This window comes from Gobius niger (genome assembly GCF_951799975.1).
Source record: "Gobius niger genome assembly, chromosome: 8".
NCBI lineage: Eukaryota > Metazoa > Chordata > Actinopteri > Gobiiformes > Gobiidae > Gobius > Gobius niger.
The window spans coordinates 15,872,622-15,886,870 of record NC_136859.1 but is presented as its reverse complement, the minus strand read 5'-3'; the positions used below and the strand labels follow the sequence as shown (position 1 = coordinate 15,886,870).

General features: G+C 41.7%; 1 protein-coding gene across 5 annotated transcripts in view; it reads right to left on the bottom strand.

The window, feature by feature from the left end:
* Nucleotides 1–294: 294 nt before the first annotated feature.
* fhod3b (formin homology 2 domain containing 3b) overlaps nucleotides 295–14,249 on the bottom strand; it is a 74,740-nt gene continuing 60,785 nt past the window's right edge. The window contains exons 12-28 of one of the 5 annotated variants that reach the window (XM_079560850.1): nucleotides 13,168–13,302; nucleotides 12,720–12,791; nucleotides 11,106–11,192; nucleotides 10,793–10,927; nucleotides 10,587–10,637; nucleotides 9,760–9,950; nucleotides 8,937–9,446; nucleotides 7,918–8,834; nucleotides 7,556–7,714; nucleotides 6,862–7,044; nucleotides 6,484–6,603; nucleotides 5,526–5,687; nucleotides 3,173–3,363; nucleotides 2,892–3,084; nucleotides 1,673–1,862; nucleotides 1,215–1,376; nucleotides 295–1,127 (exon numbers count right to left, since the gene is read on the bottom strand). In XM_079560850.1, the coding sequence (XP_079416976.1) occupies nucleotides 1,048–1,127; nucleotides 1,215–1,376; nucleotides 1,673–1,862; nucleotides 2,892–3,084; nucleotides 3,173–3,363; nucleotides 5,526–5,687; nucleotides 6,484–6,603; nucleotides 6,862–7,044; nucleotides 7,556–7,714; nucleotides 7,918–8,834; nucleotides 8,937–9,446; nucleotides 9,760–9,950; nucleotides 10,587–10,637; nucleotides 10,793–10,927; nucleotides 11,106–11,192; nucleotides 12,720–12,791; nucleotides 13,168–13,302 (3,538 nt within the window). In that variant the 3' untranslated portion in view covers nucleotides 295–1,047. The remainder of the gene's footprint in view (nucleotides 1,128–1,214; nucleotides 1,377–1,672; nucleotides 1,863–2,891; nucleotides 3,085–3,172; nucleotides 3,364–5,525; nucleotides 5,688–6,483; nucleotides 6,604–6,861; nucleotides 7,045–7,555; nucleotides 7,715–7,917; nucleotides 8,835–8,936; nucleotides 9,447–9,759; nucleotides 9,951–10,586; nucleotides 10,638–10,792; nucleotides 10,928–11,105; nucleotides 11,193–12,719; nucleotides 12,792–13,167; nucleotides 13,303–14,249) is intronic. The other 4 variants (XM_079560851.1, XM_079560852.1, XM_079560853.1 and 1 more) reach the window with 4 other exon arrangements.

Genomic DNA, 14,249 nt, shown 5'->3' with positions numbered 1-14,249 from the left:
ACAAACATTTGTGACCTTGTCATCTTTGCACAGGGCAACTGTCCCTGTGAAGTGCTTACATCTATATGCCTCTTGATGTTTCCATAAATAAAAGGAAAAACTCTTATTTTAAAGGATCCAATGTCCAGAGGTGCCTTTAAAATGACATGTCATCGATTTGAAAAGAATGTATGATTTTATCAATATTTTAAGGCAAAAGCTTTATGAACAATGTTATTAATAAAGCTAAAGTGAACCAATAAGGACAGTATTAAAACATGCAAACGTATAACACAGCGACAAACATGATTTGTCCTCTAAGACTGCAGAACAATTCTCCCTGAAAACACTATAAATAACTGCATCTTAGAGGCTTTCTGAAAAGTGCAGCCCACTGTTCAGTAAAACATGGAAAAGGCTCATCTGTAACAGTTCAGTCGATTAACAAGAGATTTGTCAATGTGAACGTCAGACCTGCTCAAACATTTCACTAAATGTGTTACATAATTACATATGTGCACTGCTCTTGCATGTGTGAAATGACCAGAAACAGTGTCTAAGTACATATGTATGCATATAATATCCTGTTATCCAGTGCACATTTTACTTTCTGAGCACCTTCTGATGAAACACCCAACTACTGCAGTAGTATAAAAACATAAAAAGAGTAAGCTCAAATGCAAGTCTATTACGTACCATACTGTAGTCTGCACCAACTTGGTCTTGACCCTTTACTAAAGCTACAAAGTTTCAGTAGCTTAACTAGCAGGCCTTCTGAATACACTTACACTTAATACAAGAGCTTGTATTCACTTTCCAAGATGATTGTGACATAGCTACATGAGTGCAGATTAATGCTGATTCAGCAAGAGCAAAGCTTGGTGTTTTTGAAGGCAGCTGTGTTTTGATGCCAGTCACAAATAAGTCAAGACTCCTGTATCCTCTCAGTCTCTAGAATTCTCATGTGTAAACATAATGCAGAGATGAGAGACCAACTCTTCACAGCTGAGGCCGTCTCGTGCAGAGCACATGGATAACAGCAGCCATTAGAGGACACTGAGATCCAGGTCACACCTGTAGCTCTGAAGTAGACAACCCCAGAGCATTGGCTTCTTCTGTTGTCAAACCGTCTCTCAACGTCCTCCTCACTGCAGGGTAAGGGCAATTTGTTTATATCATGTTATACATTTGTAAGTATTAAAGTACACAAATGTGAAGTTTGTCTCAGAACGCACGTGATTTTCGATTAGCTCGTGAGCGCCTCCTCTCTCTGGGCAGAGTCCTCGGGCTGGGTGCCTGTGTGGCTGACCTCACTATTCTCTCCATGATCTCATCAGCTGCGTCGTCCGTGCACTTCACTGGGTCTTCATTAGTGGCGCACCAAGGGGGGAAACGCCCTGATACAAGACGTGTAAAAAGACAGTAAGCAACATGCAGTGATGCGGAGTCTTACAGTATTACAAACCAAACTAGGGAGACCACCTCAAAAGATGTAAGGTTGCTTGAGAAATGGGAGCTTTGACACATTATTGTTTGACGGACTGAGTCTATTACTGTGTACATACAAGATGTTACAGTCTAGTGCCACTGTCGACAAACCAAACAAAAATGGGGCAGTTTAACCAAAAGTGGAGCATTAGGTGGTGTCCCTAAACCAGGCGTAATGTTCAAGAGACTGTATTTGTTAGCGGACCTTTAGTGTTGTTGGGGGCTCTGGTGCGAGTGCGAAGGCCTGGCAACGTGCTGGTTGTGCTGTCTCCTCCCGTGGAGCTGTTCCTCAGTACGGCCTTCATGTTCTCATGTTCAGCTGCATTTTCTGCAAACTCCAGGCCCCGAGGGTGGCTCTCCTGGGGTTCTGATGAGGTACTGCCAAATTTACCACTCTGCAATAGCCAGACACAAAAACAAAGGTTTGAAGGGCTTCGGGGTAAAATGGTTTTTACATTGAGTTGACAAAAAAACGCTTAATTGCCTTGCTTAATTGTACACCTATACATTAGTTAACACAACAGCAGTTTTCAATCAAACAAGTTCATCTGGATTAGTTGGTCTTTAGTGCTGGTTCAGGTGGAAGTGTTCTTCTTTAAAGCTTCAGTCAACACTTGTGCAGACACCTTTCTCTGCCCCACCATCATCACAATTAAACTTCCTCATTCACAGTACGTTACACACACAAGTCTGTCAGTTTTGCCAAAGACCAACAATACTCCATTGTTAATGCATTTCCACACAGTTAGATGCAACAATAGGCTTCCATGCGTTTGTTTCAATAGCGGATCATACCTCACTATCATCGTCATCCTCACTCTACAAAAGGTGAAACATAAACAGAATTTCAGGACAGTCACTACAATACTGAATGTAGTTTATCTCTTTTGGTCAACACTGATAAGCCATACTGGAACCATACGCATATCCTTTATGTACATATGAAGTCTGTGGAACAAAAGTTCGACCAAATGTCTTGTTTAAAAGGCTAAGCTGTGGTTCTTGTTATACTCCCTCATAAACGTCCAGAGGTTTGAATTTTCACACAGTGATTGAATTAGTGTCCCTTTGAAGAGAAAGGGGCCCCCGCCAAGGCTTGCTGTGAAGTCTGGTCTAGAGCAGCCGCCTCCTCTGGGTTTAAAGGATTTTAATCAGGCAGCCAAGTGTTTTCTCTGGCCTTTCTTTGCCCGCCACCACTACAGAATAGGATACACTGAAAACAACTGGCTATTTATTATTACAGTAACCTATACATGTGAATACCAAGAAGTCAAGTTGATGTCATTAGGAATGTATGTCGGATCTTCATAAAAAAAAGGCATTTGGTGCTTTAAGAAAGAGAGTTCATATTAACTAGAGCCAAAGCCTAAGCTACGACAGAGGATGAGGAGATGAGACATGTTCATGTGGCCCAAAGCACTTACATCTGTGATCATTTTGCCCCTGGTCTTGTTCCTCTCCCTGTGGTTAGCCCTCTTCTGTTTCTGCTGCAAGACGCGTTCCCTGGTGGTGCGGTACTCCAGGGCAAATTCACTCAGGATTTTGCTAAAGCGGTGGATGCTGACCTCACGGATGCCGTACACAGGGTGACCCAAGAAGAGCAGGAACGCGTGGAACCTACAGAAAACCAAAGCCAGTCCTCCGTAATCAAATCCACACCTCATGGTCCTATTAGGTCATATAATTGTTAGCATCATAATCATACCTATTGAGTATCCTTCTGTGTACAATCTTCAGAATAATGATTCTCTCTGCACAGTCTTTCAAGAAGTCAGACATCTTTTGTTTCAGCGCCGCTTTCATCTCATGTTTTGCGATGACCTTAAGATGATCCCATGATGCTTTGCAGCGTCTCTCCATTTGAGCCAGATTGTCTTGTAACTGATCAAAGTCCACCTGTGGAGACAACAGATTATGACCAACTCAATTGTGATTTTCCTGTACAGTACATAAATAAGTCCAGTAACTCCTGCGTTGGGCTGGGCGGAAAAGAAACAACAACAATATTGGCTTCGCGCTCGTCATCCACTATATACCCCCATTCACACTATATACCCCCATTCATTTTAATGCAATAATAAGTATAAAGGGCCCACACCTCCGGTGTGGTCTGTCACTGTTTTACACGGTGAGTTTACGGTTGACATGGGGACAGCAATTCGCGCTGTTTTTGTGCGCTCCGCGCACTTAGGTTCAGTGAGCTGCGCGCACTGCGCTGTGATTGCGATTACAATAGGCCCTTGCGACGGCAGGCCGCTCGGGCCTAATGACCGCATTTCCTCTCAAATTGATCAATCTGGATTTTAGATTGAATTTTAGTTTTTCATAATGAATATAAATAGCTTTTACTAATGTAAGTGATTTCTGTATTTATTTATTCTTTTGCAAATATGGTTCATGACCGTAGATAAGATAAACATTGTCAGCTTAAACAAAAAAAGGCTTTCCAGTCCAGGGCCATTTAACATACACAAATTTACTCCAAATTTGGTGTTGGCACAGGATTGGCTGGTTGACCTGATGATTTGAAAGCCTTTGGTCTTCATTACTGTGCAAGGAGAATGTATCATGTAAATAACAATGTAACTGCTCAAATAAACAAAATGAAATAATTGAGCTGAATAATGTGATCTGTCTCAACAATATTCTACATCAGGCTTTACACTGACCACTGTCCTAATACACAGCTCCTTTATGAAACAAAGGGTGATGGAGTACAGTCATCAGTGGGTATTTGTTGTAAGGATGAAGGAGGCACACTTCATTGGGAATGTATCAAACTGAAGGATTAGTCTAATGTTATTTTTCTGTTCATAATGGGGATAAACAAATCCCGAAATTGAACCCAGAATCTTCTTTTTGTGAGGACTGCGCAGGCTCAGTCACTGTCGGAGGTGGGTAGAGTAGCCAAAATTTTAACTTTAAAGAGTAACACTACTTTGAAATAATTTTAATAAGTTAAAAAAAGTACTTGGAGAAAATGTACTTGAGTACTGAGTTTCAGTGTATTATGATTTATGTTTCAGTTGTTACATAAACTATGAGAAACAACATTGATGTGATGATGTGAAAATCCTAATATTTCCAAAGAAAATTGCAAAAAAAGTTAAGAAAAAGAGGCACAAAACACAAAACTACATATATTTTAGGTTGATATAAAGCTTTTGTATCTTTAAGATTTACTCACGGTGGCACAAGTAATCTTTTTTACTCAAGTAAGAGTACAGATACTTCAATACATTACTCAAGTAGAACACATGGACAATAGGGAGGATCACTGTTATTGTTTATTTCCGCGATTTTCAGCGGATGTTTTGGTGAATGGTGGGTAAACAGCTGATTCTTCCAGGCTAGAGGAGCTGTTTATTTCAATCACAGATCTTTTACAGCGCTGATCTTTTCACAGATGCTCTGTTTGTGAACAATGTTTTGACCCATCATAGAACTATTATTATCTATTTAATACATTTGCGTGGCCCACCAGTGTCTCGGACAGGATGACATGACGATCCCCCCAGGATGAATGATGTGTGCATGTGAATGAACGGCGTCAGTCTACCCCAGGGGCAACTGAAGCGACATACATAGCTTACCACTGAGTATGGAGTGAATGTATATATATATAATTGTCTCATGTAAAGCGCTTTGTGTCTGTGAAATGTGCTATGTAAATAACGTTCTTCTTCTTAATCTAATAACAAGTACAGTTGAGTGCACTTGAGTAAATGCAACTGAATACTATTGAACCATTTGTTACATATCAACAAATATCAGATGGCCATATACTGTTGATATAATATGAGAGCTTTAAGTGAAGTGCAATACAGAAATAGTCTGACATACAACATATCTACATTGCCTACAGTTTTATCAAATATCTTGCAGGGCTAAAGCATTGGAGCTCAGACCAAGTCACTACAAAACTTAAAAAAAAAAAAACTGTCTGTAATTGTTGATAATTAATGTTATACATGCTATTCGTTAATCAATAAATAAATAAAAAAAAACATGTTAACTCATATTTCAACGGGAATGATTTTATTTCTGCAACATCTGACCTTTGTGAGGCGTGTGATGGCTCCAATCTCAGAGTAGAGGTCGGTGCTATCGGGAAACTTCTCCACAACGATGGCGCAGGCGTGGTGCAGCAGCGACTGTTTATGAACCGTGTCCTTTACCTCCGGAACTTTCTCCAGGTAATTTAACTCAAAGCCCTTCGCCTACAGAAGCATGTGCAAACAAAATGAGTTGCAGAGAAGTGCTGGGAACAACCAATACCTAACATGCAGGATAATGGCGGTGTGTTTCCTTTTTGGCAAGGTAAAAAAGAGGCCTCAACTCGGGAGTGGATATCTGGATAAATTAAGCCGTGATTATCGAAAACCGCAATCTACTGTACAAGCCGAAAGACTGATTGTTCTGCTAACCACTGTGTGCCAAAAAGCCACAACAGATATAATCCTAACAAAATCTCTCTTGTTCCTCTGCCAGTTTTAAATGGCTTACCGTGGAGCACAAATGCAAACAGTACTTATGGGAAGCAGTTGTTTTGATGTTGATGACTAATGTTTTTTTTTATGTGGCCTTTTCAGAAGCAAAAGCTTGTACAGTGGGTTCAGGGAGTTTTCTAACCCAGAATTCATTTCTATGTTACATTGTTGGAAGCTGATACTGAAAATGCTAAAATAATTATTTAAATCAATATCCTAAAACGACAACAAAATCTGGACTGAGACTTTCCAAACCTAGTGTATGTACATTTGTGCTGCAATATTCAGTGTATGGGACAAAATAGCGTGCGAGTTCCCATCAAAACCACAAAATGTACCGAGACACTGTGAGGTTGACTGTAGCAGGACAGTCACTGGCAGCACATTCTTCTGCACATAGCCTCAACTGTTTTCCCTGGCAAATAAATATATCGGCATTGGAGCCACGAAGGAACGATGGGGAAGTGGGAGCTGAGTTGATGACACAGAAAGAAAAGTGAGAAAAAGCACACAGGAAGAAACTCACATTTGTGCCATTTAAGAAGTTGCCGATCGCGAGCAGCGTGGTGAGGATGTAACGAAGGGTCTTGTTCTTTTCCAACTGCTCCATCCCTTCTTTTAAATCCTGAAGAGGCTCTGCAACTTCCTAAAATATAGATTAAATTAAGTATTACCGACGCATCCTAATTCTGCCAATGAAGTGACCTATAGTAAAATCTCATTTAAAAATTTAGCATGAATATGTACTGAAATAAACTTAAGCTTGCATTAATGTTCTAACTCTGACACCATAAAAAAACTGTGTGAAAAAAGCTGATTATTGCTGTATTGCTTGTATGTGTTATGTAAGAGCAGAGGAGCAGTGCAGGTGCATGTCATTTGAAACAGACTCCGTGTGTGTGACCTTCTCTATCAGCTCGTAGTCCATCTTGAAGGCCCACAGCTGCAGCCGGGCACTAAGCTCTGTGATGGAGGACAGGGTCAGGAGGAACTGCTCCGCGTTGCCCAGGGGAACATCCGGGTTCATCAGCTGCGCCTCCTGGATCCTCTGCTTCTCCTCCTCCGTCGGGATCATTGTCAGGATTTTCTAGATAAAGCACATTAGGCAAAAGTCATGAACAAAGGGAAAGAACGGAAGCACTTCTGGGAGTGTTCTGTCAGGTCCAAATGTCAAGAATCTACTTTATGTAATATGTCGGAAAAGACATTTCCAGCTGTGTTTATCTCAAATGTTGCAGGCCTTCATGCAAACCTGTGTGACAGGTGAACTCCTAACCCCACATCAGATTTCTGTCTGCAGATGGGTTCATGGACAAAAGGGGGAGAGAATGTCTCTCAACTGCCATAAGAAAGCATTTTACGTAACATGAGAAAGATGCAACTTGAATCACTATACTAAAAATGGGAATCCACGCCTGTTTCTTGTCATTACAGATCAAACAGACAGCCAACCTGAAATAATGTTTTTTTTTTTCTCTATCATTTCATGTAGACCAGAGGAATCTGTAGCTATAACTGTACATGTGTATCCTGGGGAATTTTTAGTGTTGTATATTTAGACAGTCTCACTGTGAGTCTTACAAGATAGAAATGGATACCTCAATGCCTTCTTTGTTGAGAGCATATTCATCAAAGTTGAGGATGGCAGTTTTGATTGTGCGAGGGGGAGGTAAAACTGTCAGTCCAATGTTTATGGCGTTGCTTCGTTTTGAGTCGAGAACAATGATTTCTTGACGTTTTCCGTCAACGGCAGCTTTCTAAGAGAAAGGCACAAACAACAAAACTATTGATGTATATAGTCATAATAATATAAAATGCAACATTTCCACATTCTCATCAAACAACTGTTTCCCCACTTGACTAATAGTAACTCAGTCAAAAAATTATTACGTCAAAAGGTGAAAAAAAGATAATAAGGCAGATAAACAACATGACTTATAGGAAGAGGCTGATTGCTTACTTTAGTGACCGGCAGCTCCTTGGACTTCGACTCAAACAGCTGCTCCAGTTTGGACGTGTCCACTTTGATGGGATCTAGTTTGGACCAGAGAGAGTCCTTACAAAATTTATGGCTCTTGCTCTGCCAGTCCACGGGCCGGACTTCGTTCCAAAAAAGGCGTATTGTCTTCTTCTTCTTCTGGAAGACGGGATCCCCTCGGCTGAGCTGGGGCGAGGGGGGAGGGATGGGGGCCATGAACGGAGGAGGAGGGGGCATCATTTTCCCAAAGATGGGAGGAGGTGGGGGGCAGCCGAACAAAGGGGGAGGAGGGGGCATCGCAGTACAGTGCAGTGGAGGGGGCGGGGCTACGGGGTCACCTGACCTCATTAGATTGTCCATGTCTAAAACGTCCGTGTCATCCTCATCCCCCAGGTCTGTGAAGTCCATCTCTTTGATGCGCAGCTCTCGGGGCGTGGACAGGAGCTGGTCCCAGATGTGGTCAGACTCTTTCTTTGGAGGAAGTGTTGATGGGGCAGTGGACACTTTCTCCTGATTCTGCTGTTGTTCTTTTAAAGTCTCCATCTCCAGAGGACCACCCAGTCCTTTGACTAGGTCTCCAAACTTCTCGGCCACAGCTCGCACAGAGCCATGATTGTCCCGAAGCCCCACATCTACTTTTTTCACAGCTTCCTCTTTGACCTGTCTCTGTGCCTCTAATGTGGAGATTCTGCTGACCAAACTCCCTACAGAGGAGTCACCTGTCCCTGTGTCCTTCTCACACTTACTTGTCTCGTCCTCAACTTTCTCCAAGCTTTCTTCTTTATTGTTGTTTGTTGATTGAGCATAAAGCATGTCCAGCATGAAGCGCTTATTATTGAGGATTTTGTCACTGTTTCCATTCACATCTTTAGAGTCATCATCACACTGTAGCAGTTGACCTGTAATAAGCAAGAGTGTAAATGTATAGACAGAATGTAAAGCACTAAACACTAACATAATGTAAACCCAGATGTGCTGTTATGTCACTACAACAGTAGTACCTGCTTCAAGGTCTCTGCTCAGCCTTTCCTCACGCTCCTCTCTTTCCAGAGTGCTGCTGGTGGAGGAGATGCTGGATGCTGAGCAGTTGTCCTTCTCATTGACTTCCTCATTCTGTCGTTCTTTCTCACTTAGGAGTTCACTGTCCTCCGTGTCTCTTTCCATCTGCTGTTCTCTCTCACACTCATCAAACTCCACATCCACATCTGTCTCAACCACCTCCGCAACCTGTGGTTCTACATCCAGCTCCCCCACAGGCTGCGCCTGCTTGTCAGGCTTTGGCTCCTCACTTGTCTCCTCATTCGTTTCCTCACTCGTTTCTTCACTCGCCGTGGGCTCTACAGTGGGGCCAGGGTCACACTGTCTCCCATGGCCTCCCCCCTCTGTAGTAGTCTGCTGTGTGCCTGTGTCTGGGGCAGCTGTGGGGGAGCTCTGTGTTGCTCTAAGCTCTGCCACTGGACTTATGCTGCTGCTCTGTAGGTCCAGGCTTGGCTCCGAAACATGCTCAGGGTCTGCAAGAGAAATCAAAACAAAGTCTGTGCACCATTTCAACATATGCACCTGATCTGATCTTGCAGAAACAGATTGTTTAAGTAAAACAGCTTTAGATTACTTCCTGTATGACTGATGGAAGTAAAAACACGGAAACGGTTTAAAGCAATCACTCATGTTTACTTAAATTTACTATGCACTTCTTTTTAAGTAAAATGTTGAAAGCGAAACGAACAAGTAATAAGACTAATAAATCACGCCTATTGGATCTTAAAACACTATTGAAATAATAGTTTTAGTCGAAGGCTGTATTAAACCCAAATGAAGATTTACCTGGTGTGTGGCAGGTACTGGATAGGGTGTCCTCTTGAGAGAGGGTGGACGGGGTGGTACTGCGTGATGCTGAGCGGCTGAAGCCTGGTTTGGAACTTAAACACAGAGTGATCTCTGTTCGCCCTCTGAAGGGCATCCGAGGGTGCTCCCGCTCAGACTCCTCTGCAGCTAACCGCTCCACAGCCTTGTACCTGACGGGAGACGCGTGTTCAGATATGCTTTTGTCTATTGTCTATAGTCTACACTATGGGTCAACATGCAAACTCCAAAGGCCCGGGATTCAAACCCAGGACTTTCTTGTTGTGAGGCAAGAGCGCCAACTACTCAGCCACTGTGCTGCCCATTAACAAATATATATTTAGAATTTATGCAGCACTGAAAAAACATTCTGTTTATTAAATGAATAAAGGTACTGTTGTCACCATTCATGCTCTGAATGTTATTGGCAGAGACTTTGCTCACTGAATGGAAAAATAAAGCCTTGCTGCAACATCTGGCATGTACAGCATACCATTTTTCAAGTGGGTCATTTGTCTACATTCTCTGCTAATGAAATACTGTGGAAAGCATTAAGGGATAGTTTCAGAAATATATTTCTGCAAAGCATTACAAATGTAGAAAAATCATCAATACAACAACACTTGTCTTGTTAGCCTCAATGTTGTGAAGAGGCCTCTGTCTCCTGTGATTTGGTCAAAAAAGTGGGCGAGCTTATTTCACATCTGTGACCAATTACAAAATGTGCTAAAAGCCTTTACAAAGCTCCCAGGCTTTTCATACATTTTCACACCTTTACACTGATTCTTTGGTGTTTATTTTGAGCCCACCTCTCCTCTCTGGCTTGTCTGGCCTCTTCTCTCTTCTCCACATAATCCCGACTACAACAAAAAGAAAGACTTTTCATTTATTTCTACATATTCTGTTACATACGAATAAGATAAAATAAGGCTAACTATTGAAGCAGTGGGTGCCTTCGTGGATGCAGTATTTTTTTTCAGGCCTAGTGGTACTGAACGTGTAGAGCACTACTCACTTGAAGCGATTTCTTTCTTCTCTCTCAATCCTCTGCAGACGCTCCTCTCGCTCTTGGCGTCTCTTCTCTCTTTCAGCAGCCAAAGACTCCTGGTGCTGTCTGTACGATGAAGTAAGCAAACCTCCGAGAGCCAGTCTGCATGCCAAAGACACAGAAATATGTGACAGCAAAAGTAACTGGAAGTAATAGTCAGTGTTTGATTTAAATATGCAAGGACATTTGATATAAGAGGCATTTATAGTCAGACTGGGCAAGATTTAATTTCAAACATTGAATGGTATGCTACAGCAATAAAAGGAGTTAGCACACTGACCTGTCAGCTTTGGAGTCCGTTGGGGAGGAACATGCATTGGTGAGACATGTAACGGGTGATGGAGGAGACTGCTGTTTGCTATTTATCCTACAAAAGAAAAATACATTACAGCACATGATCAATCCAACGTAACCCAATATCGACTGATAACAGACACATAAAAACAGGTTCTTCCATATGTCGATGATATAAACTGAAATAATTTGTAATGGAAAGTCCAAAACTGAATGAGAAAGACCTTATTTAACCTGTTATCTGCCAGCTTAGGGTTAGGGTTAGAGTTAGGGTCAGCAATTATGCATATGGTAAATTATGCATATTGATTGATCTTTATTTTTTTAATTTAACCAGGATAGTCCCACTGAGATTAAGAATCTCTTTTTCAGGGGAGTCCTATCTATATCTAAATCGACTGGAGAACTTGCAGCCTAATGGCCAGAGTAATAACTCATTTGAAAGGCAAGACCTTCTAGTTTCTAAAACTATGTGTAAGATCTGTGTGAGTGAAACACAACTTGCATCACATTTGCAGTTCCTAACCCTAATCATAACCTTAACCACTGACTCTGATCAGGGCAGTAGCGGCTCTGCTGGGCCATCCCAGGTGCCACCCCACTCAGGGGGGCTGAGTAAGCATGAGGAACAATATTTGTGGCAGAGTTTCCTCACTAGTACACCTCTCCCCCCAGAAGCCTTTTGTTACGCAGCGCTAATCACTGATTGTTAAGACTATAGCTTCTTCATGGAATACATAAAACGATGAATATTAATGCTGTAGTGCAAGTTGGCACAATGAACAAAGCAAAAATAATACTGACTGGCACTTTCTAAGTGACAAAATCCAACCCATTTTGTTGTGTTATCATTAGTTACCGGTGGCAGAGCTTGAAAAGTAGTTGTTTTAAGTTACTCAGCACATAACATAAAATGAATTAAATGAGACCTAAAGCTGTAAAATGACCTGCCATTTTTAATTTGGTACTCCTTGCTTAGTGCTGCTTCAAAACAACCACAATACCATATAAATGCTATAGTGTAAGTAATGGGAATTATTAGCCTGGTCCTGGTGCCACCCCTGAAGAAAGAGTCTGGACACGCCACTGGATCAGGGGGACAGCAAGTAACAGGTTAATGTGCCATTTCTTTTTAATTATGTAGCGCTGCTAAAATCTAAAAGTGACCTAAGTATTGAAATCCTGTACAACAGCAGTAGGCAACGTCAGGTTTGGGCCAAATCTGGCCCTCGAGCTAAGAACCTGTGGCCCACAAGATGATTCTGGTAAATAACATTACACACATCAGAGATCACATACCATTTCCAATAACATTTCCGAAGGGATGCCCCAAAACCCGCTGTACAACCCTGGGTTCGAGAACGTGGTACTTTTTTGGCCCACAATTGGGAAGTTTGACCCCTAGTCTTGATGTGGCCCACCAAAAAATAAACTTGCCAACCTCAACTGTATAATTGTACAACCGCTCTCAGTCAAGCTTATTCTATTTAACATACTTTAGCAAACTTTCTCATCCCACAATATTATAATGGAGGTAGAAACAAAAGCCTAGTTGTCAGTTGGTGATTATGTATGTCCATGCGTGAAGAGCTACGCTTACCTTTCCACCCAGCAGGGCTTTCTAGGGGTTAAAGGTGTACTAGAGTTGTTTGCATGAGATGTTTCTGTCACACTGAAGATGAAAAGCAGAATTAGAAACACAGTCCCAACACCACAAAAGGTAAAAGGATTATAAAGGAGTTATGTAAAAGGAGTTAGTTGAACAGATAAGATGGTGAGAGGTAGGAGGGCAGCAAAACCGTGCGCAACTGTTTTAAACCAATGCCTTTAGAAAAGAAAAATCAAAGTTTACTAAAAAGGTCTTTTGTGCGTCTTCAAACTAAAAAATAAAAGGTTTATTCGTTATCTCTGTTATTTCATACTTCCACATTTTTCATAAAGCTTGTCAAATGGGATGAAATAAAAGTTGTGAATTGACAATAAAATTTGACGACGTGCAAAGCTTCGTGCAGTGCAGCAGGGAGAAGTTGTTTTGAAGGCACACACACCAAAGATTATAGCTCCTCTGCTTAGGTGTGACGGACACCGGGGCGGAGGTCCTGCTCTGGACTTCAGGGAGGCTTGATCTGGGAACGGGCAGGGCCATACACTTAAAGCTCAGACACATGCTATCTGCAGCCACACTAGAGGACAGAATACAAGAGACAAGGAGAGGCCTCACTGGGCTGACCGTTTCGAAATGGTTTATGAACTTTAGGTTTATTTAAAGGTTTCCATACTGATGATATAAACTGACAGACGTGCCTGATTAAAGAGAGCCAAAGCGCAAATTGCTGCTATAGTCAAATTTTTCATTTCAGTTTAACCTCTTAACCCCTGCCTTAAGGCAGTAACTCATGCCCCTAGAGGCCATAATCGCCACTGCAGGTGTCGTAGCATGTTGCGTTTTTTTACTCATTAATTGTCCATGAGAGTAAATACTACGCTGATAGAAAAGAGAAACGGAGAGAGAGATATTGTACATCCAATTACACAATGAAGATCATTTTTTTCACTCAAACTTGGCTGTGGCGCTAGCCCGCAGTTAGCTTTTCCCGTTAGCCTGTTAGCTTCTTCTTCGTGATTCCATTAGTGTGTAGTATTGGTGTCTCCGACCCGATGGCAGCGAAGTTGCAATTGTGGTTTTCTGGCCAGAGACACCAGGAGGAGATGAAAGACCCCCCAATCATCCCATTAACACTTGTATTAGCCCCAGAGGGACTAAGGAAAGGATTTATTGAGGTAAACAAGTTACTTAGTACTGCTTTAACCAAGTGCATTTTCTTCAGTTAAGCTTTACCCAAATCTAAAAGGTCACAGTCTATAGGCTTTTTTTGGTCATTTTTTGTGTTGTATTTGCATTCTTGTTTTCGTTTCTATATTGACGCTTTGTTCAAGAAGCTTTTAGATTTTCGGTAAAGCTAAAAGGCGATGGTTAAGAGGATAAAGGTATGTGAATTCATGAAATGCCTTCTGTTATCTTTCACCATAATAATAACTAAAACAATGAATCAAAATATGTTGATGCTGATTTGACGGCGGGATTATAGCTTGAATTCTCATTTAAAACTACATGTATACCATCAGTCAA